The sequence below is a fragment of the Callospermophilus lateralis genome, chromosome 13, assembly GCF_048772815.1.
Source record: "Callospermophilus lateralis isolate mCalLat2 chromosome 13, mCalLat2.hap1, whole genome shotgun sequence".
In the NCBI taxonomy this organism is placed as follows: Eukaryota; Metazoa; Chordata; class Mammalia; order Rodentia; family Sciuridae; genus Callospermophilus; species Callospermophilus lateralis.
In genome coordinates this window covers 28,553,857-28,578,461 of record NC_135317.1, presented here as the reverse complement: position 1 = coordinate 28,578,461, position 24,605 = coordinate 28,553,857, and the positions used below count along the sequence as shown (strand labels likewise).

At 35.0% G+C, this 24,605-nt stretch overlaps 1 protein-coding gene across 3 annotated transcripts in view; it reads left to right on the top strand.

Annotated features, from left to right (window-relative positions):
* Window positions 1-24,605, top strand: part of Usp6nl (USP6 N-terminal like) — a 148,643-nt gene that overhangs the window by 81,660 nt on the left and 42,378 nt on the right. For 2 of the 3 annotated variants that reach the window (XM_076831703.1, XM_076831702.1), the window contains exons 3-5: window positions 2,608-2,675; window positions 4,967-5,049; window positions 10,501-10,540. In XM_076831703.1, the coding sequence (XP_076687818.1) occupies window positions 2,608-2,675; window positions 4,967-5,049; window positions 10,501-10,540 (191 nt within the window). Of the gene's footprint in view, window positions 1-2,607; window positions 2,676-4,966; window positions 5,050-10,500; window positions 10,541-24,605 lie in introns of those variants that run through there. The other variant, XM_076831704.1, reaches the window with a different exon arrangement.

Below are 24,605 nucleotides of genomic sequence, written 5' to 3'. Positions count from 1 at the left end.
TACAAAAATGTTTTCCCACAGGTAAATGTAAGGATAAAAAATTTCTAAGGAGATTTAAAAATTGGGAACTTACTTACCTGACTAGAGTCAACTGTTCTGGACCTGTTAAAGTATATGATCTTTCACTCAGAAAGTCAGGATGCAGTTTCATCCAATTCCAGTATGGTCTCTATTACATAATTAGGTTTTCTTTTCTGGAACTCTCTAGCCTGGTGATAATCCTGTGAATACTTGTATTTTGCAGTTTGCCATAATAAAGTCTTTTTGGGACACTTGGCATTTCCCCAACTCCATACCATTTTCAGTTCCTGCTTTTATACTTGTAAACTTCTCATTGTTGTGTTGGAAATGTAGTTGAGACTCGTAGGACTAGAAGCAGGAATAAAGGACTGGCATAAAACACATTCCAAGAAAACATTCATCTATTGAATTTGGCCTTATCACCAAAGAAATCCATATTTAGTGGCTCTGATAGTTGACATGGAATTTAATAAATAGTCACATTCCCTAGTTTGAATTAAATTTTTATTCATTTGTTTTCCCCACCTTTGAAGGCTTAGATTTATTTATTAGTTATGTTGATTATTTCCAACTTTTGTTTGCATTAGTCCATTGTAAAAATTTAACCAGTCTTTAGTAGTAACATAAGTAGTAACATAAACATACCACCCAAAAAAACTTTAAAAAATTACCAGTTCTCATTTTTGCCATTTTTACTATTATAAACATCCTTGTGTTTATTTGATTATCTCGTTGGCATGCATTCCTAGAGGTGAAATATTGGGTAAAGGATATGATTGCTTGTAAGATTTCTGAGACTTATTATTTCATGAAGGAACTGCACATTCCCCCACACTCTTGGTCAGCATTGAGTAATATCAGTGCAGTGTTTGGTTAGTCTGAGATAGAGGCAATGTGATATTTTAAAACATACTTCTTCAGTTACTAATGAGGTGTATTTTTCCCATATCTTGTTATTTTAAATTTAGATTTTATTTTTATCAGAGCTTTACTTGGCTTAGAGATCTATCAGTCTTTTTAAGACTTTTTTTGGAAACAGCTGACTCCCATATTCCTCAATGCCCACTGCATAGGAGTAACCACTCTCCACCACTGTGGCTCATCATGCTGTTTCCTTTCATGCTCTAGGTAACACACTGACCTGCCACTTCCTGCTCTTCAGTTTTGGCATTATCTATTGGCTTCCTGCTTTGGAGAATAAGGGTTTGGTCCTCTACCCAGCACCTTCCTCTGGCCACACATATCCATCCTTTCAACTCTCAGGAACTTGATTCCCTTTACTCAACTCCCTTGTTTTTAACCCCACCCTTTCCTCTCTTTAGGAATCTAAGTTTTCTGGTGCTTTGAAGGAAGGAGTTTCATTTTAGTATGGTTGTTATTTTAATAGGCTTTTAGGAGAAATGGATATAAAGGTGCCATATTTAACTGGAAATCCTTTTAGTGTTTTTAGTTATCGTTTTTATAAAGTAGTGGTTAAAGTTGTGGGCTATGGAGTCAAGACTGTCTAGATTTGAACCCTAGCTTTATTTTTTCCTACCTTTTTGACCTTGAAAAGTTGCTTGAAATCTTCAAACCTCATTTAACCGTGGTGTGGGATTACTAGTGATACCTGCCTTAGTGTATTCTGAGAATTACATGTGATAGGCGTGGTAAAGTACTCAGTGCAGTGTCTTCTGCCTGGCAGTGTCTTTCTAGCAGACACTTGGTGAGAACACAAACATAGTTGTTGCTGCTGAAAATTACTCTTGTGAATTTTTAGCTCTTGACCTTCACCCAGTTTTCTTTTGTAATGCTGTCTTTGCTGCTTAATTGGAAATGCCATTTATACAATCTGTCTGCGATCTTTTATTTTCATTTATGATACTTGGGATACATAATCATATCCATACTTTTTCACGCTATGATCTCTGCTTTTGTTGTCAGATTTGTGCCTTTGAAAAATACCCAGTGTTAATAAGGAAGAAGGCTGAGGGTGTGCATGTGTATATGTGCATGTTGTGAGCTGAGGCCTGGTGATCAGCTAGGAGGTTGTTACTGTAGTTGAGGCAACTAACTAATCTAGGGGCCTGAAAAGCTAAATGAAGATGTGATTATCGTCATCATGTGATATAAAGTTTTTAGTAACTCCTGAAATATAGCTTACACTAGTTTATTTTGTGGAGAAATCACCTTACTTTTAAAAGGCCTTTTGGAATAGTCTTCTCCTCTTCTGCCACTTTGTAACACCTTTTTTGAATCGTCTCAGGTTCTGCCCTAGTGGATTTCATCTGAAGACAAAACTTTCTGTTTCAGTTTTACTTCCATGAAATTTTAGATCTAAAACCAATTCTTGAAGGCTTAGATTTATTTGTCCTGATGTTTATGCTGTTAATAAATTTTTTCTTTTGAATATCATTCATAATATTGAAAAGGTAGATATGTTGATATTCTAAAGTTGTATTATAAATACTTAATTTTTATAAGTTTATTTGATACTTAATTTCAGGCAGTTTTAGTTTTTGTTTGATTTTTGTTTTGATTTTGTTTCATAATTAACTAACTTTGTGATCCTTAAAATAACACTTCATTTAAATTCGATCTCTGCAGATTCGGAGCAGGATGTAGCACTGAAACTTGCCCAGGAACGAGCCGAAATAGTTGCTAAATATGACCGAGTAAGTATCCATATTTACTCTATGAGTAAGTTTTAATAGAAAAATCACATAAATAGAAAGGGATTTGCTTTTGGAAAGCTTAAATTACAGAGGCATTTTGTTTACTTCATGAGAACCTGGAGCTTATCTTTTTTTTTCTCTGAATTCATCTCCAAATTCTCTCTCCCTCCTTTTTACTACTCTATTCTCTTGATGTCCTTAAACACAAAGCTTGGTCCTGCCTCAGGGCCTTTGCACTGGTTATTTCCCTTGCCTGGAATACTTATATCCTAGGTATTCTTAAGCCTCTTTGCCTCCTTTCTTTCGGGTCTTTACTCAGAGAGTATCTTCTTATTGAGCTCTTCTCTTACCTCCCCTTTTATTCCCTCCCCTTTCTATCCCTTGGTAAACTGTATCCCCTTTATTTTTCACCGTAATATTTATTACATCACCATTCTATATATTTTACTTTGTTTTTTTGTTCTCTCTCCTAGAATGTAAATTCTCAGGGGAAGATTTTTGTTATTGTTGTTTGATTTGCTCTTGTACTCTAAATACCCAGAAAAGTTCAGGACTCATTCTTGGTACTCAATAAGTACTTGAGTAATTGAGTAAATAGGGTTAATTACCCATTGTATTCATAATTTATGTGTGCTGTTGTAAATTTACAGTAGACCTTAGATTTTGTATTTATACATTCATAGGTAATTTTCATTAGTATTTTGTCTTTTGCATTAGAATAGAATCTGATTTTTATTTGCTTATTTTTTATTCGTTCTTTTTAGATACACATGTACAGTGTATTTTGACATGTTATACATACATAGAGCATGACTTACTCTACTTAGGAGACCATTCTTGTGGTTGTCATGGTGTGGCATTACATGGCTGTGTATTCACATATGAACACAGGAAAGTTATGTCCAGTGGAATCTGATTTTTGATGTCCTAGAAAATCACAATTGTTGATGATTTTCACTTCTTATTTATTACCCTTATGAGGTTTATGAATTGTAGTATTATTTATAAATGTCATACTTAATACTTGCATTGATTGCATGTAATTGTATAGCTTTTATTTTTTATTATTTGTGAGTGTAATAAGCCATCTGCACCATGCCCTACTTCCAGGGAGGCATATAGGCAGTATTCAGCTTAACAGTTTCCAGAATTTGCTGGGGTTTGGGGGATCTGAGGTTGGGGTGAGGTACTGGAGATGGAACCCAGGTCCCTGCACATTGCTAGGCAAGGTGCTCTGCCACCCAGCTACACCCCAGCCTCTCAGAGTTCATTTTTAAGTTGGTTGTTTGGAACACAGGTTCCCATTATCGTGATTAGGTTTTAGCGTGGTCTGTGAAAAACCTAGTTAACCTTTTTAACTGCTTAGCTAATGTGAAACTCACAAACAGCACTCTCATTCATTCACACTTCCATGCTCCCTGCACACCCCCCCCACACACACACATAGTTAACACAAGACTGGGGGTTCTTCCATGTTGTAACACAGAAATGAGTTTCATCAGTCCTTGCCCACAAGATGCTCGTAGTCAAAGAATATGAACAAACATTATAAATCATATTCAGATGGAGGTGTCCACAAGACAGTTGCATGTTTGAATCTAAAGTTTGAGGGATTGTTGTGGATAGTCATATGTGGGATTCCTACATTAATAAATATTAATTAACAGCCTAAAAGTAAATGGGCAGCGGGCTGAGGACAGAACTCTGGGCATATCAGTAGTTAAGTCATTCATGAAAAACCATCAGAGGAGGAGTTGGAGAGGCCTGTGGAGAACCTCCAGGGCATAGTGTCATGGAAGAGGGGAGGAGGGAGCGAGTCATACTGACCAATTTGCCCCACATTTCATTAGGTAAGGACTGAAGAGTGTCCACTGGGTCTCACAATTGGAAGAGCATTTTTTACTGTGGCAAGAGTCATTTCAAAGCTAATGTAGTTGTGAAGCAAAGCAGTAGAGAGACAAAGTACATAACCTGTTCTTTTGACAAATTTGGATGAAGACAAGAAAATGAGTTTTCTAAGACATATTCACTATAAAACTTGTAAAGTTTGGCAGTTCCTCTTGGGTGGCTTTCTTAGCCTCTTTGCTGCTCCGGCTTCATCAGCTTCCCTCAGGAGCTCAGTCTCATCAGGCTCAGCTGCTTGTCAGCTGCTATGACACACAGTGTCTTCATAGCTTACAATTAGGACTAGTATATTGCTCCAAAGAGTTAGGTTTAAAAAAATGTTCTTGATTTTGGATCTTTCTAAAAAAATTATTCAGTTTTATAAATTCCTTTGTCCGTTGTTTTAGGGACGAGAAGGTGCAGATATTGAACCTTGGGAAGATGCTGATTACCTTGTTTACAAAGTCACGGATAGATTTGGCTTTTTACAGTAAGTCACATGGATTGAAAGCTAATATTTTATATTTTAATGTTTCTATGGTCACCTATTGTTTTTTAATTTTTAATAGAATTTCTGTGAATATAATTCCAGCAATGGTCTGACAATATACTTTTTTGATACTAAATTCCTGGAATTTTAACCTTTTGATTTAAATTGAACTTATAGTTAAGAATAGAGTTTAATATTTTGGGGGTTTTGGTAAGAATATTAAATGCAATAAAAGAGTTGTATTAATAATTTATCAGAATTAAACACACATGGATAACAGTTATATTTCTAGACTAATTACAAAATATTTAATTTCATATAAATGCATTTTTAAAATAATTGGCAATTAGAACATTAGGGTTATGTAGCCTAAAAATGAGCAATGAAAAGAAACGCCATTCATCTTCTCTACTATAAATGTATTCATGATATTGCTTCTCAAAATTAATCCCATTTATCGTGAGTATATTATATAAAGAAAGAGTTAAGAGAAAGCTAGACCACTACAATAAAACAGTGAAAGTGAATTTTGATTCCTGAAAAACATCCCGCAAGATGAGGTGAATCTGCTTGTTATGATTCTGGCATTGTTGAGTCAGCTTCCCATAGGTTCATCTCTATACATTTGTTACATACAGTTTAAGGATTAACTGACTTTTCTTTCAAATTTACTCTTCCAGTTTTGTTTATCGTACATAGGGAAAAGCTAGGAAATCTCTGTGTGCTTTTTGTGGCTTTGCTGGTCCCTGGTCAGTAAACTATAAACCATTTTATCTGAAAACAAGAATCAGTAATTGCTTTATATACCTTAAGAGTATTGAGCCTTTGAAGAAATAAAATGTAAGAATGCTTTATTAAGTTCTGGAAAAATACTAGACATTACAATCTGAAACTTTTTCCCGAGTTATTATAATCAGAAGACATTGTATTTCACTGGACTAGCAGAGCAGTATTTAATACAGTTCTTAACCTCACCTCTCTTTAAAATCAAACTTGACCACAAATGTTACAGGGAATGATTACACATTTTCATGGATCAGTATGTAGTTCCGACATGTAAATGAAGTTTTGAAGTCCTAATTTGAGCATTAAGACTGTTAAAGTCTCTAGGTCTCAGATTTTTGTGCAAATAAGAATTAGGTGAAAAAATTAAACGAATAAAAAAAACATTTGGGGTTCTATACTAGATTTTGATTCAGAAAGTAGGATACAGCTTAGTTGTTTTTGACTTTCCTAGGTATTTCTGATGGGACTGAACCACTGTAATAATGTTTTTATCATAAAATGGTCTAATATAGTGTGAAGTCCATAAGAAAAATTTGTGCATTCCAAAGTAGTCTCTTAATTACTAAATTTTCTTCTTTTTGCTGGAAACAACATGAATTAGGTCTTAGAAACAATTAATTTAAATTTGTTTTTCACTCTGTGCTGAGGTTCATTTGGCTTCTAGTTGGAAAAAAGTCAATAACTTAGGTTAGTAATGCTAGTTAATATTCATGAATACTTAGTGTGTTCTAAGTCCTTACATGAATTAACTTACTTATTCCTCTCAAAAAGTCTTCAAGGTAGGTGCTTTTTTAAAATCTTCCTGGTTTTAGATAGTGAAACTGAAGCAGGAAGAGGTCAAATAACTTGCCCAAGTCATAGTGACAGTAAATGTCAGGTTTGGGGGGTAGATCTGGGCAGTCTCACCAAAGAGCATGTGTTATGCACTACTGTGGTATAATACCTGCTACAACCTTCTTGTATTTTTAATAAGAGAAATATAGAATAAGTTCTATGAAATGCCTAGAAAAAAAATTGAAAGGGTGGATGATGGGTGAGAGGAAGAATTTCTAATGAGGATACTGTTAGAAATGATCATATCTGTCAAGATAGATGCTAAGATAGCCAAGTTCAACACTTATTAGAAGATGAACCAGTTGCCAATTGTCACACTGTCAGACTAATTTTTTTCCCTAATTTATTCCATGAAGCAGCCTGAAAACAGGTAGCACAAATGAAAATAATGAAGCATAGAAATGGATTTGAGTGTAATGTTAGGCTTTATTAAGTTTCACCAAAGCCATTGATTTTTGTCACAATGCTTTATTTTAGTAAAACACATTCTTCAGAGATTGCTGCTGGTGGCTTTGGTTGCATGTCCCTGTAGACTGGAGTTTTTTTGCACTGTTGAATAAGTCACTTGATGTGAGCATTTAGATATTACTCCCTGTCACACCTTGATTGAAAGAGCTTTTCTTTCTGTTATTTATAATTTTTGATTGGTTCTGCAATGAAATTGGGTTTTAAGTTCAATGTCAATACAATAAAATGACAAAAAAAATTGTTGAAATTGTTGTCTTCTCTGAAGTCAGCTGAATTCAAATATAATTATAGTTTTGGAAACATAAATTACTTGTTATGATATGTGAAGGAGGAGCAGTGATTAACAAATATAGTATACTTTGGTTTTACAGTGGATTTCACAATAAATATTAAAGCTGCTGCCAAACCGGCCTGGCACCATGTTGGAACAACAACATTTTTGTTTAGTTTCCGGCAGTAGGGTGTCATCTCCAGTCTGTGCCTGTGATGGGGTTACAGCTGGTGGATGGAGAAATCGAGCTTATTGAAGAAGTTGGAACATGCTAATCAAAAATAGCACTGCTAGTCCGCTCAACAAAGAATGTCTGGTATTTGGATAATGATAAATAATTCTTTTGGGTCATAAGTTATTAATAGATGAATTAAAAGGAAATTATACCAAAAATAGGAAAGATAAATTAATAGCAAGCATCAGATGTTCAGTTAATTATCAAATTTGTATATTTATGAAATTTAGTAGATGGACTGTAGTTTACCAGGACTGAATAAACATGAGAACCAAAATAAAAGTGTTTTTATTTTTAAAGATTATCTGTTTTGCTTACAAGGGCTTGAGAACTCTTTCTACTGATCCTATACATTCTGACTAGCTAGGTAAAACTTATTTTAAAACCAAAAATTAAATTTAGGTAATGTATTAAGCTTATTGATTTTAACAAATTAAATTTCAAATTTCCAAATGAACGTTTATCTCAGTGACAGAAGTATTCTGTCTGAACTGTTGAGAAATCATAGGCACACATACTCTAATTAATAATACATTTTAAGTTTAATAATGGATGAAAACTATATCCAGTTAAAGTCTCTCTCTTTCCCTTGATGACTATGTCATTGTTTTTAGTTACTGTATTTCCATGAGGTATAGCTACTTGTCAACTTGTTATTTTACTTAAAAAACAACTTTTAGGTGTCCTTAAGCCCTTATTTCCTAAAACAGGGGTTGCCAAACATTTTCTATAAAGAGTCAGATACTAAATGTTTTTGGCTCTGTGGGGGCCATATGGTCTTTGTCACAACTATTCTATTACTGTAGTATGAAAACAAACATAGACAATGCCCAAATCAATGAGCATAGCAGTGTTCCATTAAAACTTTATTTACAAAACTAGCAATAAGCCAGATTTGACCCATGGGGTGTAGTCTGCTGATGTAAAGAAATACTTTGTATTCACCCTGATGTGGTCCTTCCTCTCTTCTGCACGAAGGATATTTGTGTGGCAAGGTAAAGATGTATCCACGCACATAGGGTATACAGTCTTCTCTCTGTCCACACAGTTGTTCACCAACATTGACCTCAGCATGCCGGGTGTCTTCTGGACATGGCACAGAGGTCTTGATGAGGCAAGGAAGCTCCTTGGAAGACTGTACACATTAGCATCTGCCAACACAGAGGTAGGAGTGCAAGGTTGTGTGGAGAGCAGTGTGTGTGCACATAGCAGATTCCTTATGAAGAGTTTTAGAGATAAGAAATAATGCAGAAAACTCCATAGGGAAACTGAACTAACATTCTTGCTGTCTCATCCACCTTGAAGGCTTTTAATTTTAAACCTCAAAAAGTTTCTTTTCTTCTTGAGAATTGCTTTCTCATCCTCCATCCCTTTTCTTCCTATGCTCTTGTGCTAGCTAAAGAACTCCATTTGCATCCACTGGATTAGAAAGTGCTGAGCATTGCTATGTTAGGATAAATGGCTAAGTGAAAATGTTGGTTTTCTTATCTGTGAAGTGAGGGATTTGGACTCTTTAAGATCTCTTTTGGCTATTACATTTTTTCTTGTCAGTTCCATTGCTGTGGCTTAAGGGTTCATCTAAGGACTTTGCAAAGTAGCCAGAGTGCCTTTGGAATCACTGAACTTATTAATACTGATCTGTCATACTCCTCAAAGTGGTACTGTTTAGTTTAAGGGAAAACTATGTACATGTTTGTTGCTGAAACATCAGTACTACTTTGAAAGCCACTGAAAGCACGTTAGTTTACGGATAGTACATTGTTTCTATATTACTGATAGTTAATGTAAAGGTCTTAGACTATTTTATATTAGAATTCTAGTATTATACAAGTTCTATGCCAAAGAAATTAATTTGATTGGTTTCGTATTTTTTTCTGTCTTTTTAAAAATAATTTTAAATTTTAATTTGTTATATATGACAACAGAATGCATTACAATTCAAATTACACATATAGATGTAAATGGAATTCTTTTTCTACTTCTTATTTTTTTAAATACATGACAACAGAGTGTATTTTTTTAAAATCATGTCTTAAAGTTTTAACAGTGAATTGCTTTCTTTATTGTATAGAATGAAAGTAGAAGTTTTCTTTTTCATTCACAAATCCCCTAGAAGTTTTTTTCTTTATGATAATTTTTATTCGTTTGTTTTTATTTTTGTGGTACTGGCCTTTGAACCCAGGTCCTTGTGCATGCTAGGCAAGCCCTCTACCGCTAAGCTACATCCTCATCACTATGCTAATTTTTGAAACAGTCAATTATTATAGACCTTAGTTGGAGTCTAGAGTAAAGGCTGATAGACCAACTTGTGTGCCAAATCAAGCTCACTACCTGTTTTTATAAAATTTTTTGTGGGAACAATGCCACTCTCAGTCGACATGTTATCTATGGCTGCTTTTGCACTCTTGTCTCAAGAGTTGAATAGTTGTGAAAAAGATTGTATGGTCCACAAAGCCAAATATATTTACTATTTAAGTATTTACTTTGACAGAAGAAGTTTGCCGACTCCTGGTTCTAGAGCAGCTTCATCCAGTAGAACTTTCTGCAGTGATGGAAATGTTCAGTATGGCAGCCTCTAGCTACATTGTTAATGAGACTGAATAATGTTGAATTTTATTGAATTTTAATTTACACTTAAATAGCTACACGTAGCTACTGTATAGGACAGGGCAGTTCTAGAAATTTGAAGATAAGGACATTGTGGTTACAGAATAGCAGTTGTTTTCTCTTGAATTCAGTGGAATGGACGCTTACATAACTCTTGTGGTGGCAAAAAATATGGTACATCATTTGTACTTAAATAATTTTTAAAAGTCTGCTCTGATTTCAACTATTTCACATATGTTATTCTCTGCAGTGAGGAGGAGCTCCCATTTCATAATGCAGCTGTGGAACGGGTAAGTCCATTTATTTGTAGTTACTAATGAATTGCCTTTATTGAATGAACCAATTTGGTTATTTTGAGTGCCATATTATATTGTGCAATCATTGTTAAAATTTAACACTAATTATGTCATGCTAAGAAGAGAATTAAATTAATAGTGAAATAATTTTAGAAGGGAATGTGAGATTCTGAAACATACTTGAAAATAAGGAAAGATAGCTGTTATTGGAAATGACTTGAATTCTAGTATGGGAGGCTGCAATCTCACATAGGCCTTGCCTTAGTCTGTGAAACCAGCCTCTCTGGGGAAGGACCCTGGGCAGACAACTTTTAAATAGCTTCACAGTGATTCTCAAGACTAGTAGCTCTTTGGAAAACAACTGTTTCAGGAGATCTAATAAATTTCCTATAAATAACAGCAAAAACCATTTTATATGTTCAAGTAAGTATCTTCACACTTTTAGGACTTAGGCAAGTGTTACATTGTAAACATGTCAGCCTTTTCTTCTCCCTGCCCCCCCCCACACACACACACTTTCTTTTTTAAACCTTTCCTCCATCCACTTAGCAAGGAGCTGGTTTTCTTCATGAGTGTGAGAAGTAGGAACTGAATGAGTGCTCAGAGTCTCCTTTCTCCTTCGCCATTGTTTTCTGTACTCAAAAATGAATTGTAGAATGAAAGTGAAGGTGTCATTTACGATTGTTGTATATCCAATGAGGGGAAAGGACTGCTGAGACTGGTATTGGAATTTGAAAACATTTTAGAAAATCTTCCTAATACCAACATTTTGTGAAAATCAAAATTATAGCAAAAGCTTAAGATATAGGCAAAACTGCCATGTACTTGTGTAGAGAGCCCTACAGACACTTCCTGCAGTGAAAGACTCTCTGATTCTCTCTCAGTATCATAACCTAGACGTTTTGGCAAAGGGACTTCTTTCTTTTAATAGCTGCATTATTGAGTAGCAATTATGTGTCTTGCACTAGACTAGCTACTGCATAGAATTCTAAGATCAAATAAAACAGTTTCTGCCTTTGGGAAACTCACTGTGTCCTTTGACTTGAAGAAGGTGGGAGAATAAAGCCACAATGGTAGCTTTCTAGACAATAGTGTTAGTGAAAGGAAATGGTATGCTGGTGGTGGAGAAGGCAGATGTCACTGAGGAGTTCATGAAAAGTGACAATAATGGTGATTGCTTCGTAAATTCTGCCTATGGTGAGCATTCCACCAGTCCACTTTAAATGGTAGCATAAGGATTTGTCCCCACCCTCTGACTATCACCTCCCTGTTTAGTGCTTTGACTTAACTAATCCTCTGACCCACTGATACCACCAGGGTATCCTATTTTCATGTCTTTATTCCTATCTTCTCTCCTAACTGGAGTTCTGTTTTAGCTATTACAGTTGGTTTCACTTAAGGTTTTTCAGTGACAGTGGCACAAAAGTGACACTCCTCAGTAGGAACATTACTTCAGTTTTTGAATTTTGATCCTTTCCCAGGTTGACAGTATTTGGTTCAGTACCTAAATCACCTGTTAACAAGTTTCCCATCACAGTACATAAAATCTACTTTTCTAGTTGTTCATTCTAAATCTTCTAAATTGTCTTTGACTTTCTTTCAAATCCCTCATCTCATCTGTCAACAAATACTATGAGTTTCACTTTCAAAATGTGTTCGGAATCTGATGATTTCTCACTCTCTTTACCTCTGCTCTCTTGGTCCACTGTAATCTGTCTTCCTATCTTCCCATCTCTGCCATGGCCCCTTCCTCCCACGTGTTCTCTGAAACAACCAGAACCAGGTTCTGTTAAAATGAATGAGATCATGTTACTTTCTGATCAGAACCTTATAGTGGCTCCCCATCTCATCCACATTAAAAGAAAAGTCCTTCAAATGACCTTCAAAGCCCTGTATGATGTAGCTTCTGTTAGTTCTCTGAGTCACCTACTCTTGCTCATGTGCTGGCTTCTTAGTATCTCTTGAACATGGTGGCCACATTCCCTCTTTCAGGCCTTTTCCACTGGCTGCTTCCTCTTGGAATGTTTTCCCCTCACCAATAGCTGCAAGACTCATTTCCTTCAGGTGTTTACTCAATGTCAACATCAGAATAAGACTGCCCTGGCTATCATCTGAAATTGAAAACTGTCTCTCCTCTAGTGTTAATTATCCTCCTTTGTTTTTCTCTTTAGCACTTAATACTATTTTGCAAATTATACAATTTGCTTGTTGTTTTATTTTGTCTGTGTTTCCCTGTAGGATGTAATCTATATGAGGCTTCTTCTGCCTTCTTCCCTTCCTCTTCTTCCCTCTTCTTCCTTCTCTTCCTCTTCTTCTTCCATTTCTTCCTCATCATTCTGCCTCCTCCCTTTTTAAAAAATCTGCTTTGATCATTGCTATATCCCTAGAACTTAGAGCAGTGCTTAGCATATCACATCTGCTCAATAAGTGTGGACTGAGTAAATGGATGTAGTGACTTCTTTATAACCCTAAAAGTACCTACTGATTTGAAGACTGGCAGAGATGATCCTTTCAAGTGTTTTAAAAAATGTGCTTTATTTGAGAAATTAAGGAGAGAAATGTTGGATGGTATTTTTTTAAACAAAAAATATCCACTTTTGACAAAATAAAAATCCAGTAACCCATTATTGACCTCTTCCTCTCCCACCTTTTAAGAAATAATTTCCTGGTCCAGAACATCTCAGAGTCTTCAAATCAGTGATTTAGATGACTAAAGAAATGGGACAGTGAAGAAAAAAATATAAAACAGAGCCAGTAGAGGATGCATGCTTGAAAGAAGCTGTTAAATTTGTATTTTTAAAAAATTTCAATTTTTCTTAAAGACCTTACAACAGATGACCCCCTATCCAGTGCTATTAGGCTTATAATTAATTGGTTGTTTCTAATGAATTTAATATAATGAGTCACTCATCAGTACAAAGTGATTGTGCATACCTTAATAATTTATTTTAAAATAAGATATAATTTTATCCTTATTTGTCAAATTTTTATTGGGGCAGGGCTTTGAGGCTATTGATTGAGGTTCTAGAAGGCCTTTCATATATCAACCACACTTAAACTGCATGACCTCCTACTTGTATAGTTTTGGCTTCTTTAAAGTGAAATGAATACTTAGACTCATGCAAAGCAGTCTAACGCTAGAAACTTTTTAGTTTGTCAGATTTTCCCCCAGTTTTTCTATTTTAAATTCATGTATTGTACAGCGAGTGCCTAGACCTAGCTGCCATGCTCTCCACTTCTAGGAAACTAATAAAAATTTTCCGTTTACTTTTTAATTGAATACAGTCAGTGAAGAAAATAGCCTTGCTGCCGGCTCTAGTTTTTACAAAGCATACCCTTGAAGCATATATGCTTCCTGCCATTTGGGAATACTGACATGCTGGTGTATGATCAAGTGATCATGGCTTCACTTCTAGCTTTGCAGATGTATTATTTTACATGAGGTAGCTCTCCATTTAGAATTGGGATAGTAATCCTTCCTCATAAGAGGATTAATGCTGGTATTTGCAAAGTGTTTTGAGTCCCCCAAAACAGGCAATTAAGCAAATAAACAAATACACTTATTATATTAAATCTGAAGAGAACAATATTAATAATGGATTATATTATTTCTTTGAGCTTATTAATGTTTTTAATAAGGAGAGTTTTTATAAAATTTTTTATGAATTTTTATAGATTCAGCAATTTCTTCATATAATGCAGTATTTTGCCTGATGAATACAATATTGGAGCCCATTATTTCTTAAAAAATGATACCTTAAGTTTACATGGTTTGAAATCTTTCTCAAAATACATGACTAATGGGCTTGCCATTTTCAAAGTGCTCTGTAAAAAGAGACCCATTCCTTCTTGTACTTCTTGTCCTCTCCTGACCTCTACTGGTGAGATCTAGGCATGGGTGATTCTTGTCAACTTCATCTTCATTCATTGTCTTAATTGTATTAGTTGAAAACAGATTAATGGTAAGAGATGGGGGAAAACAGTTTTTGTTTTGTTTTTTTTTTCTTTTTAACTATTCTCTCATTTCATGTATCTTAAAAAAAGCAGCTACCAAGATGTGTTTGAGTTTTTCTCCAAACACTAAGCAGTTCTTAGTGGATACTGATTGGATTTTTATAGATTCAGCAATTTTTTCATGTAGTACAGTATTTAACTCAATTTTGGCAATAACTAGAATTAGCATAAACCTCACAGGTTAAGACTCAGTCTCAGAAGAATGTCTCTGATGTCAGGCACAAATCAAAAGCCCCAGGTTGTCACCTGTACTTCTGAATTATGGGCTGTAAATAAGAGCTCCCCATGACCTAATCCTCTGGTTTGATCAATTTCAGAACTCATGAAAGCATGTTTACTTATTATTACCCATTTATTTATTTTAAAAGGAAACAACTCAATAGCCAAATGGAAGGTGCATAGGGCAAGGTAGAGATACCCTTTGTGGGTATGCAACCCTCCATGAGTTTATCAGCCTGGAAGCTCTCCAAAGTTCAGGGATTTTTATGGATGTTTTATGATATAAGTATGATTGATTATTAATTCAATCACTAGCTCCTCTCCTGTTTTTAGGCAGTAGAATGTGGAATTTATCCAGGAGCCTACTAAGAGTCACATCATTAGAATAATAGATTCTCCTGTTACTCAAGGAATCCCAGGGACATTAGAAGCAGAAACAGGGGAGTAGAAACCAAAAATGTATTTTCATTGGGTCACAATATTACACTAATATTCAAGTAGAATCTGAACACGTGAATTTAAGCAAAGTTCTAAGGTGTCTTATTCTTAAAAAGAAGGCTGTTTAACAACCATCTATGGATTGTGTATGTTTAACTTTTGTCTGAGTTTTTCACTATATGAATAGTGGCAGGAGATTTAGGACACAAGCTGTTCAGATGGACCTATACAATTAAAAATTTTGTCTCAGATCACTGAAGGATGAGAGGTAACAAAGATGATCATGAGTTCAGTTTTAATCCTTACACCCTCCTTAGCCTAATAGGAGAGGCCAATTCTGACTTGGAGGCAACATTAACTTAAGACAGTAGGTTATCATAAATTTAAAGCAGAAGTTTAGTCTTTCCCCTGAAAACAGCCCTTGGAAGTAAAGTACGCAACGGTGTACTGTTTTCTTAGCCAGTAGGGGTAGTGGAGAGCTAACAAAGGGGGAAAATCGACCAACATTAAGCCCTGTGCATTATTTTTTCTTGGCTATTTTTGTTTTCTGACATTTTGAAGGGAAGTGGAATTTTCTCATGCTATGATCTCCTATACAGTTTTTAAAATTGCAGTAATGAGCACATTTGGCATATAGGTCTTAATTTGTAATATAGGTCTTTGAAGGGGAGAGATTTCTGATCATATAGGAGGCAGTCTGCCAAATATGAGACAATTAAAGCTTCAAAACATATGATAATGAATTATAAAACATTGAATAAGACTGGATACCGTGGCACATACTTGTAATCCCAGTGGCTTGGGAAGCTGAGGCAGGAGGATTGTGAGTTCAAAGCCAGCCTCAGCAAATGCGAGGCGCTAAGCAACTCAGTAAGACTCTGTCTCTAAATAGTATTCAAAATAGGACTGGGGATGTGACTCAGTGGTTGGGTGCCCCTGAGTTCAATTCCTGGTTCTCCCCCCCAACCCTACAAAATTGGGGGATACATGTAGGGTATTTGGTATGATTCTTTATGAAGTAATGAGGAATAAATTTTAAATTTTCTTGGGTATAATAATGGTACTGTGATTAATATAATGTGCTTTTGTTCTTAGGTGATATATACTTGGAAATATTTAGAGATTTTTTTAATGGATCAGCTACCAAAAAACCAAATAAAAAACACCCAAACTATGGAAATAAATGAAATCTGGCAAAAGATTAATAATTGGTAGATCTAGGGTAAGGGACATACAAGTATACGATGTGCTGTTCTTCCAGTTTTTTTGCGGGTTTGAATATTTCAAAAGGAAAATTGAGAAAAGTAAGATGTTTATACATGAAAGCAACAGAATCAATTTTGTATTTTGCTGCCTTTGGGCAGAATTTTGAAAAGTGTTGCTAAAGTAATGGAAGGATACCATCTCCACTATCATGCTCTAGAGAGATTTACAATTTACCCTGGTTATTTCTATATTATAACGATCAGACTATATTAAATGATCAAACAATCAGAAGTAACATTCTGATTTTTGTTCTATTTAGATTCATTCTCCTTCCCACCCTTCCACCTTGGGACTACCGAATGCTAACAGTTACTCCATAGTGCTATTCAGTTGTCTTTTCTTAAGTAATTTTTTTTCTTTAAAAATGTCTATATAAGTTTTCTTTTCTAACAGTCATTGCTTTAGGTGATGAAATTAAAAGATGAACATATGATTTGGTCACTGTGATCAAGTAGTTCATACTTTAATATTAATAATGTGATTTGGATCTTTGGAAAGCTAGAACATGAAGTATTGGTTGCTGTTACAACAGTAATAATAGTTCTCATTTTGTGGATGAGACAACTAAGGTACAGAAGAATTAAATAATTTGCCCTAAGCGAAAATAATAGGCATAGCTCAGATTTGAATCTAGGCCAGCTTGGTCCTTAATCCATGGTATGGATGCTGAGGGAACAGTTAATTTTGCTTGAGACATGGTTATATTTGAAGAAGTTCCAGACCTTGGGCATTTGATCTGCATCTGGAGAGAATACATAGGATTTTGCCAGACAAGGAAAGAAAGAGCGCCATAGTCAGAAGTATACCAAATGGTCTAAGAGACATGAAAATGCAGCATGTTTTGGGAATGACAAATAATTCAGAATAGCCAGATCATAACAATAGCTGCCAAGTGAATCTGGAAGGTCAGTCAGGCCTTATTGTTAAGGGCCATGGAGTATGCTATGTTGATTTTGAACTTTATTTGTGGATTATGAGTTGCCTTTGAAAGATTTTAAAGTAGACACGTTTAAAAGTTGTGGTAGCAGTGTGGAGGCTGAACTGAAGACAGGAATGTCAGTAAGGAGCTATTGTATTCTTCCCAGAGCTATGATTACTTGTATGAGGGCAGAGGACAGGATGGAAAGGAGACAGGTGGGACCAGCAAAGTATCATTTGGGTGTGGGAAACTCAAAACAACTTTGAGATTCCAATTTGATTGACATGGTACTTAGAGATATTATTAATTCATGTCAGGAAACAGAGGGTAATGGCAAAATGTTTGGGGAAATCTTTTTGGATATGTTGAGTTTAAAATATCTGTTGATGGGCTGGGGATGTGGTTCAAGCATTAGCGCGCTTGCCTGGCATGCGTGCAGCTCGGGTTCGATCCTCAGCACCACATACAAACAAAGATGTTGTGTCCACCGAAAACTAAAAAATAAATATTAAAAAAATTCTTTCTCTCTCTCACACACTCTCTTTAAAAAAAATAAAATAAAATATCTGTTGAACTTCTGGGTGAAAGTTCTGATATGCTGTCATATTCTAGTTTCATCTCTGTGTTGTTGATGAGTCTATGGCAAGTGGATGTTTCTTAGCCTGTTTTTCTAAAGCATTTAAGTTCACATTTGTCACATACATTTTCAATTATTTCACACTTTAAAATAATTATTTAGAATAATTAGCTTCAGCATGTATTGGTGAAAAAGTATATTTTATCCATAAATTACAGATTCATGAGTAGGAGGGGAAAGACTTATGTGTGCATTTAAGTCTGGTATAGCTGAACTGACAGAATTATGGAGTTTAACATTTAAACTTGATTGATCTACTGATACATAATTTTAAAATTCTACAACCTGGGAGCTTCTCCAAGGTATAACTAACTAACTAACTTACTTACTTACTTCCTTCCTTCCTTCCTTCCTTCCTTCCTTCCTTCCTTCTCTCCCTCCCTCCCTCTCTCCCTCCCTCTCTGATGTCAGGAAAGAAAAGCATATTTAATGATTCTTAAAAATTAAAGTGTCTATTTTGTCCTTGTATAACATTTAAAATAATCTCTCTCTCTTTATAAATATATAATATATAAATATATATATAATAAAATATTTATATATAATATATATAAATATATAAGTATATATATAAATATATAAGTGTATATATATAATATATAAATATATATATAATTATATATAAAATATATAAATATATATATATATAAAGAGAGAGAGATTATTTTATTTTATTATTTTTTTTAGATGCTATAAAGACATTTATTATAATACAAAAAATAGTTACAGGAAATAAAGGAAAAATGGGTAAGATTTTAGCTTTAATACATGCAAAGTTGTTCCTGTACCCCCACAAAAAATATCAACCCATCATATTCAAACAGAAAACACACTTTATAAATACTGTTATATTATGTGTTATAGATGACAATAGGAATTGGCAAGCTTTTAGAAACCATTTGGCCTTTTTTTCAACTAAGACCCACTAAAATGAATATATCATGTAATGCTGAAATGTCACTTATAGAAATTTATTCCCCAAAAACACAGAGTCATGAAGAACACTAGAAAAGAATTTCACCAAAAGACTTTTAAATCTAATTTAAAAAATTCAGCCAGGTAGCAGGACACAAAATCAAGATACAATGCAATAGTTTTTCTGTACATCAGTAACAAATCTTCAGAGAAAGAAATAAGAAAAAAAATTCCATTTGCAATAGCCTCAAAAAATTAAAATAAGCCTAGGAAGAAATCTAATCAATAACCTGAAAGATCTCTACAATTAAAATTATAGAACACTGGAGAAGAAATCGAAGACACTAGAGAATGGAAAGTCCTCCCATGTTCATGGATATAGGAAGAATTAATATTTTTTATTTATTTATTTTTTTTCATCTTTCATACATTTGATTCAAGTGAGTTATGCATTTCCATTTTTACCCCAAATACAGATTGTAGAATCACATCAGTTACACATTCACAATGTTTACATAATACCATATTAGTGACTGTTGTATTCTGCTGACTTTCCTATCCCCTACTATCCCCCCTCCCCTCCCCTCTCATCTTCCCTCTCTACCTCATCTGTTGTTGTTCCGTTCTCTCCCTTCCCCCCCCTTTCCTGTCACAACCTCCTATATGTGATTTCGTATAACAATGAGGGTTTCCTTCCGTTTCCATGCAATTTCCCTTCTCTCTCCCTTTCCCTCCCATCACTCGTCTCAGTTTAATGTTAATATTTTCCTCATGCTCTTTCCCTCTGTTCAGTTGTTAGTTGCTCTCCTTAAGAAGACATTTGGCATTTGTTTTTTAAGGATTGGCTAGCTTCACTTAGCATAATCTGCTCTAATGCCATCCATTTCCCTGCAAATTCCATGATTTTGTCATTTTTTAGTGCTGCATAATACTCCATTGTGTATAGATGCCACATTTTTTTTATCCATTCATCTATTGAAGGGCATCTAGGTTGGTTCCACAGTCTGGCTATTGTGAATTGTGCTGCTATGATCATTGATGTGGCAGTATCCCTATAGCATGCTCTTTTAAGGTCCTCAGGGAATAGTCCGAGGAGGGCGATAGCTGGGTCAAATGGTGGTTCCATTCCCAGCTTTCCCAGGAATCTCCATACTGCTTTCCATATTGGCCGCACCATTTTGCAGTCCCACCAGCAATGTACAAGTGTACCCTTTTCCCCACATCCTTGCCAGCACTTGTTGTTGTTTGACTTCATAATGGCTGCCAATCTTACTGGAGTGAGATGGTATCTTAGGGTGGTTTTGATTTGCATTTCTCTGACTGCTAGAGAAGGTGAGCATTTTTTCATGTACTTATTAATTGATTGTATGTCTTCTTCTGAGAAGTGTCTGTTCAGGTCCTTGGCCCATTTGTTGATTGGGTTATTTGTTATCTTATTGTTTAATTTTTTGAGTTCTTTGTATATTCTGGAAATTAGGGCTCTATCTGAAGTGTGAGGAGTAAAGATTTGTTCCCAGGATGTAGGCTCCCTATTTACTTCTCTTATTGTTTCTCTTGCTGAGAAAAAACTTTTTAGTTTAAGTAAGTCCCATTTGTTTATTCTTGTTATTAACTCTTGGGCTATGGGCGTCCTATTAAGGAATTTGGAGCCTGACCCCACAATATGTAGATCGGAGCCAACTTTTTCTTCTATCAGGTGCAGGGTCTCTGCTTTGATATCAAGCTCCTTGATCCATTTTGAGTTAACTTTTGTGCATGGCGAGAGAAAGGGATTCAGTTTCATTTTGTTGCATATGGATTTCCAATTTTCCCAGCACCATTTGTTGAAGATGCTATCCTTCCTCCATTGCATGTTTTTATCCCCTTTATCAAATATAAGAAATTTGTAATTTTGTGGATTGGTTTCTGTGTCCTCTATTCTGTACCATTGATCCACCTGCCTGTTTTGGTACCAGTACCACGCTGTTTTTGTTACTATTGCTTTGTAGTACAGTTTGAACTCTGGTATCGCTATACCTCCAGATTCACACTTCCTGCTTAGTATTGTTTTTGCTATTCTGGGTCTTTTGTTATTCCATATGAATTTCATGATTGCTTTATCTATTTCTACAAGAAATGCCGTTGGGATTTTGATTGGCATCGCATTAAACCTGTAGAGAACTTTGGGTAATATCGCCATTTTGATAATGTTAGTTCTGCCTATCCATGAACAGGGTACATTTTTCCATCTTCTAAGATCTTCTATCTCTCTCTTTAGGGTTCTGTGGTTTTCATTGTATAAATCTTTCACCTCTTTTGTTAGGTTGATTCCCAAGTATTTTATTTTTTTTGAGGATATTGTGAATGGAATGGTTTTCCTCATTTCCATTTCAGAAGTTTTGTTGCTGATATACAGGAATGCCTTTGATTTATGCGTGTTGATTTTATATCCTGCCACTTTGCTGAATTCATTTATTAACTCTAGCAGTTTCTTTGTAGACCCTTTTGGGTCTGTTAAGTATATTATCACGTCATCCGCAAATAGCGATAATTTAAGTTCTTCTTTTCCTATTTTTATGCCTTTAATTTCTTTTGTCTGTCTAATTGCTCTGGCTAGTATTTCAAGAGCTAAGTTGAATAGAAGTGGTGAAAGAGGGCATCCCTGTCTAGTTCCAGATTTTAGAGGGAATGCCTTCAATTTTTCTCCATTTAGAATGATGTTAGCCTGAGGCTTAGCATATATAGCTTTTACAATGTTGAGGTAAGTTCCTGTTATCCCTAGTTTTTCTAGTGTTTTGAACATAAAGGGATGCTGTACTTTGTCAAATGCTTTTTCTGCATCTATCGAGATGATCATATGGTTCTTATCTTTAAGTCTATTGATGTGGTGAATAACATTTATTGATTTCCGTATATTGAACCATCCTTGCATCCCAGGGATGAATCCTACTTGATCATGGTGCACAATTTTTTTGATATGCTTTTGCATTCGATTCGCCAGGATTTTATTGAGAATTTTTGCATCTAAGTTCATTAGAGATATTGTCTATAGTTTTCTTTCTTTGAAGTGTCTTTGTCTGGTTTTGGGATCAGGGTTATGTTAGCCTCATAGAATGAATTTGGAAGAGCTCCTTCTTTTTCTATTTCTTGAAATAGCTTGAAAAGTATTGGTATTAATTCTTCTTTGAAGGTTTTGTAAAATTCTGCTGTATACCCATCCGGTCCCGGGCTTTTCTTAGTTGGTAGTCTTTTGATGGCCTCTTCAATTTCTTCTTTTGTTATTGGTCTGTTTAAATCGTGTGTGTCTTCCTGACTCAATCTGAGCAGATCATATGACTTAAGAAATTTATCGATATCTTCACTATCTTCTATTTTATTGGAATATAGGGTTTCAAAATACTTTTTAATTGTCTTCTGTATTTCTGTAGTGTCTGTTGTGATATTGCCTTTTTCATCCCGTATGTTAGTAATTTGCGTTCTCTCTCTTCTTCTCTTCGTTAGCATGGCTAAGGGTCTGTCGATCTTATTTATTTTTTCAAAGAACCAACTTTTAGTTTTATCAATTTTTTCAATGGTTTTTTTTGTTTCAATTTCGTTGATTTCCGCTCTGATTTTAATTATTTCTTGTCTTCTGCTATATTTGCTGTTGTTTTGCTCTTCCTTTTCTAAGGTTTTAAGATGTAGTGTGAGTTCATTTATTTGTTGGTTTTTTCTTTTTTTTGAGGAATGAACTCCAGGAAATGAATTTCCCTCTTAAAACTGCTTTCATTGTGTCCCATAGATTCCGGTATGTTGTGTCTGTATTGTCATTTATCTCTAGGAATTTTTTGATTTCCTCCTTTATATCTTCTGTAACCCATTGATCATTCAGTAACATATTGTTCATTTTCCAGGTGATGCAGGATTTTTCCTTCTTTCTTTTATCATTAATTTCCAGTTTCATTCCATTATGGTCAGATATGGTGCATGGTATTATCTCCACACCTTTATATTTACTGAGAGTCGCCCTGTGGCATAATATATGGTCTATCTTTGAGTAGGATCCATGTGCTGTTGAGAAAAATGTGTATCCACTTGATGATGGTTGATATATTCTATATATGTCAGTTAAGTCTAGGTTATTGATTACTTATATATATAAATATATAAGTATATATATATATATATATATATATATATATATATATATATAAAGAGAGAGATTATTTTAAATGTTATAAGGACAAAACAGACACTTTAATTTTTAAGAATCATTAAATATGCTTTTCATATATATATATATATATATATATATATGAGATAAACATTAGAATATAAAAGTGTGTCTTTAAAAAAAGAATGACTACATCCTAAAGTGATTTGTTGATAATTCATAGTCATAAAAATGAAAGATAGTAAGAGATCTGCTAGAACTCAGCAGGGTTGTTCCTGGCAAAGTATATGTTATTATACTCTTGGGTTGGCTTAAATTACTTGGTGTTTTTCAGTTGGTGGGAAAAGGGATTATGCTTTGAAGAAGTCAGGAGAGGAAGTGTAGAAGAACAAAAAAATACCAAATGGCAACTTAGACCAATCTCAGTTTTTCACAGCTTGGCCATCTCTGAAGTCATATTTAGCAGAAACATTAATTAGATTTCAGTGCCCCACTGAGTTTTAAAATTAAACATATTTTTGGAACCATCTGTAACATTTTATCACTAATAATATAATAAAGACTATGCTTAACCTTTTGAAAAATGAAAATTCTAACAGACTATCTTTTGCTCACAAGCGCTATTTTATTATGAAAAAATTCATAAGTGAATGTAAAATAGTTAAAAAGTGGAACTGGGAGTGTAATTTGGTGGTAGAATGCTTGCCTAGCATGTGCAAGGCCCTCAGTTCGATCCCCAGCGCCACCACGGGGTTAAAAAAAAGTAATTGAGTTTTAAGAATATAGCTAAAAATAATGTAAATATTCTCATTGGTGAGACCTTCCGAAATTCAGGATTTTCTCTGGGGCTCTTTTAGATCTAAAAATATTGGCAGTGGGTTTATGCCATCTGCCAACATACAATGCCTCCTTGTTTGAGGCTGGATTGAAGCCAGTCAGAAAGGAGTCGTTATCTTTATCCAGGACCTGCAATTGCCTTGGTACACCAGAGAAGAATAGAAACCAGAGGTGGGAGATGTGGCCCCTAAGAGTACAGGTCCTCAAGCCAAGATGCCTGGCTCTGAACTCCTCTTCTATCCTTAATGAGACCTGTTCCTTAATCCCTTTGTGCCTCAGGTTTTTATCATGAAATGGAGATGACCACACCCACTTTAGTGGATTGTAAAGAGCATCCACCTTGAACATAAGATGCATCCTCACAACTATTCCCTTTCCTGCATACTCTTCTCTTTCCATTACTTTTTATTCGTACAACTTAATACTCTCTCAGGCCTGAGTTTTTAGGGGGAAAAAATCTTTCTTCTGGAAACTAAAGAAGTGAGGAGCAAGCATTTTCTGTCTCACCTGTCCATTCCTCACTTCATCTCTGATTTCAATTTCATGTGACATACACAAGACCCTTACCTACTTTGGAAGCCTCATCTCCTGATATTTCCTTTCTTTAAGCCTTTTGGGACTAATCCCTAGGGTGCTGAATCAGCTTGGGAATACACATTTCCCCATCTGCCTAGAATATTCT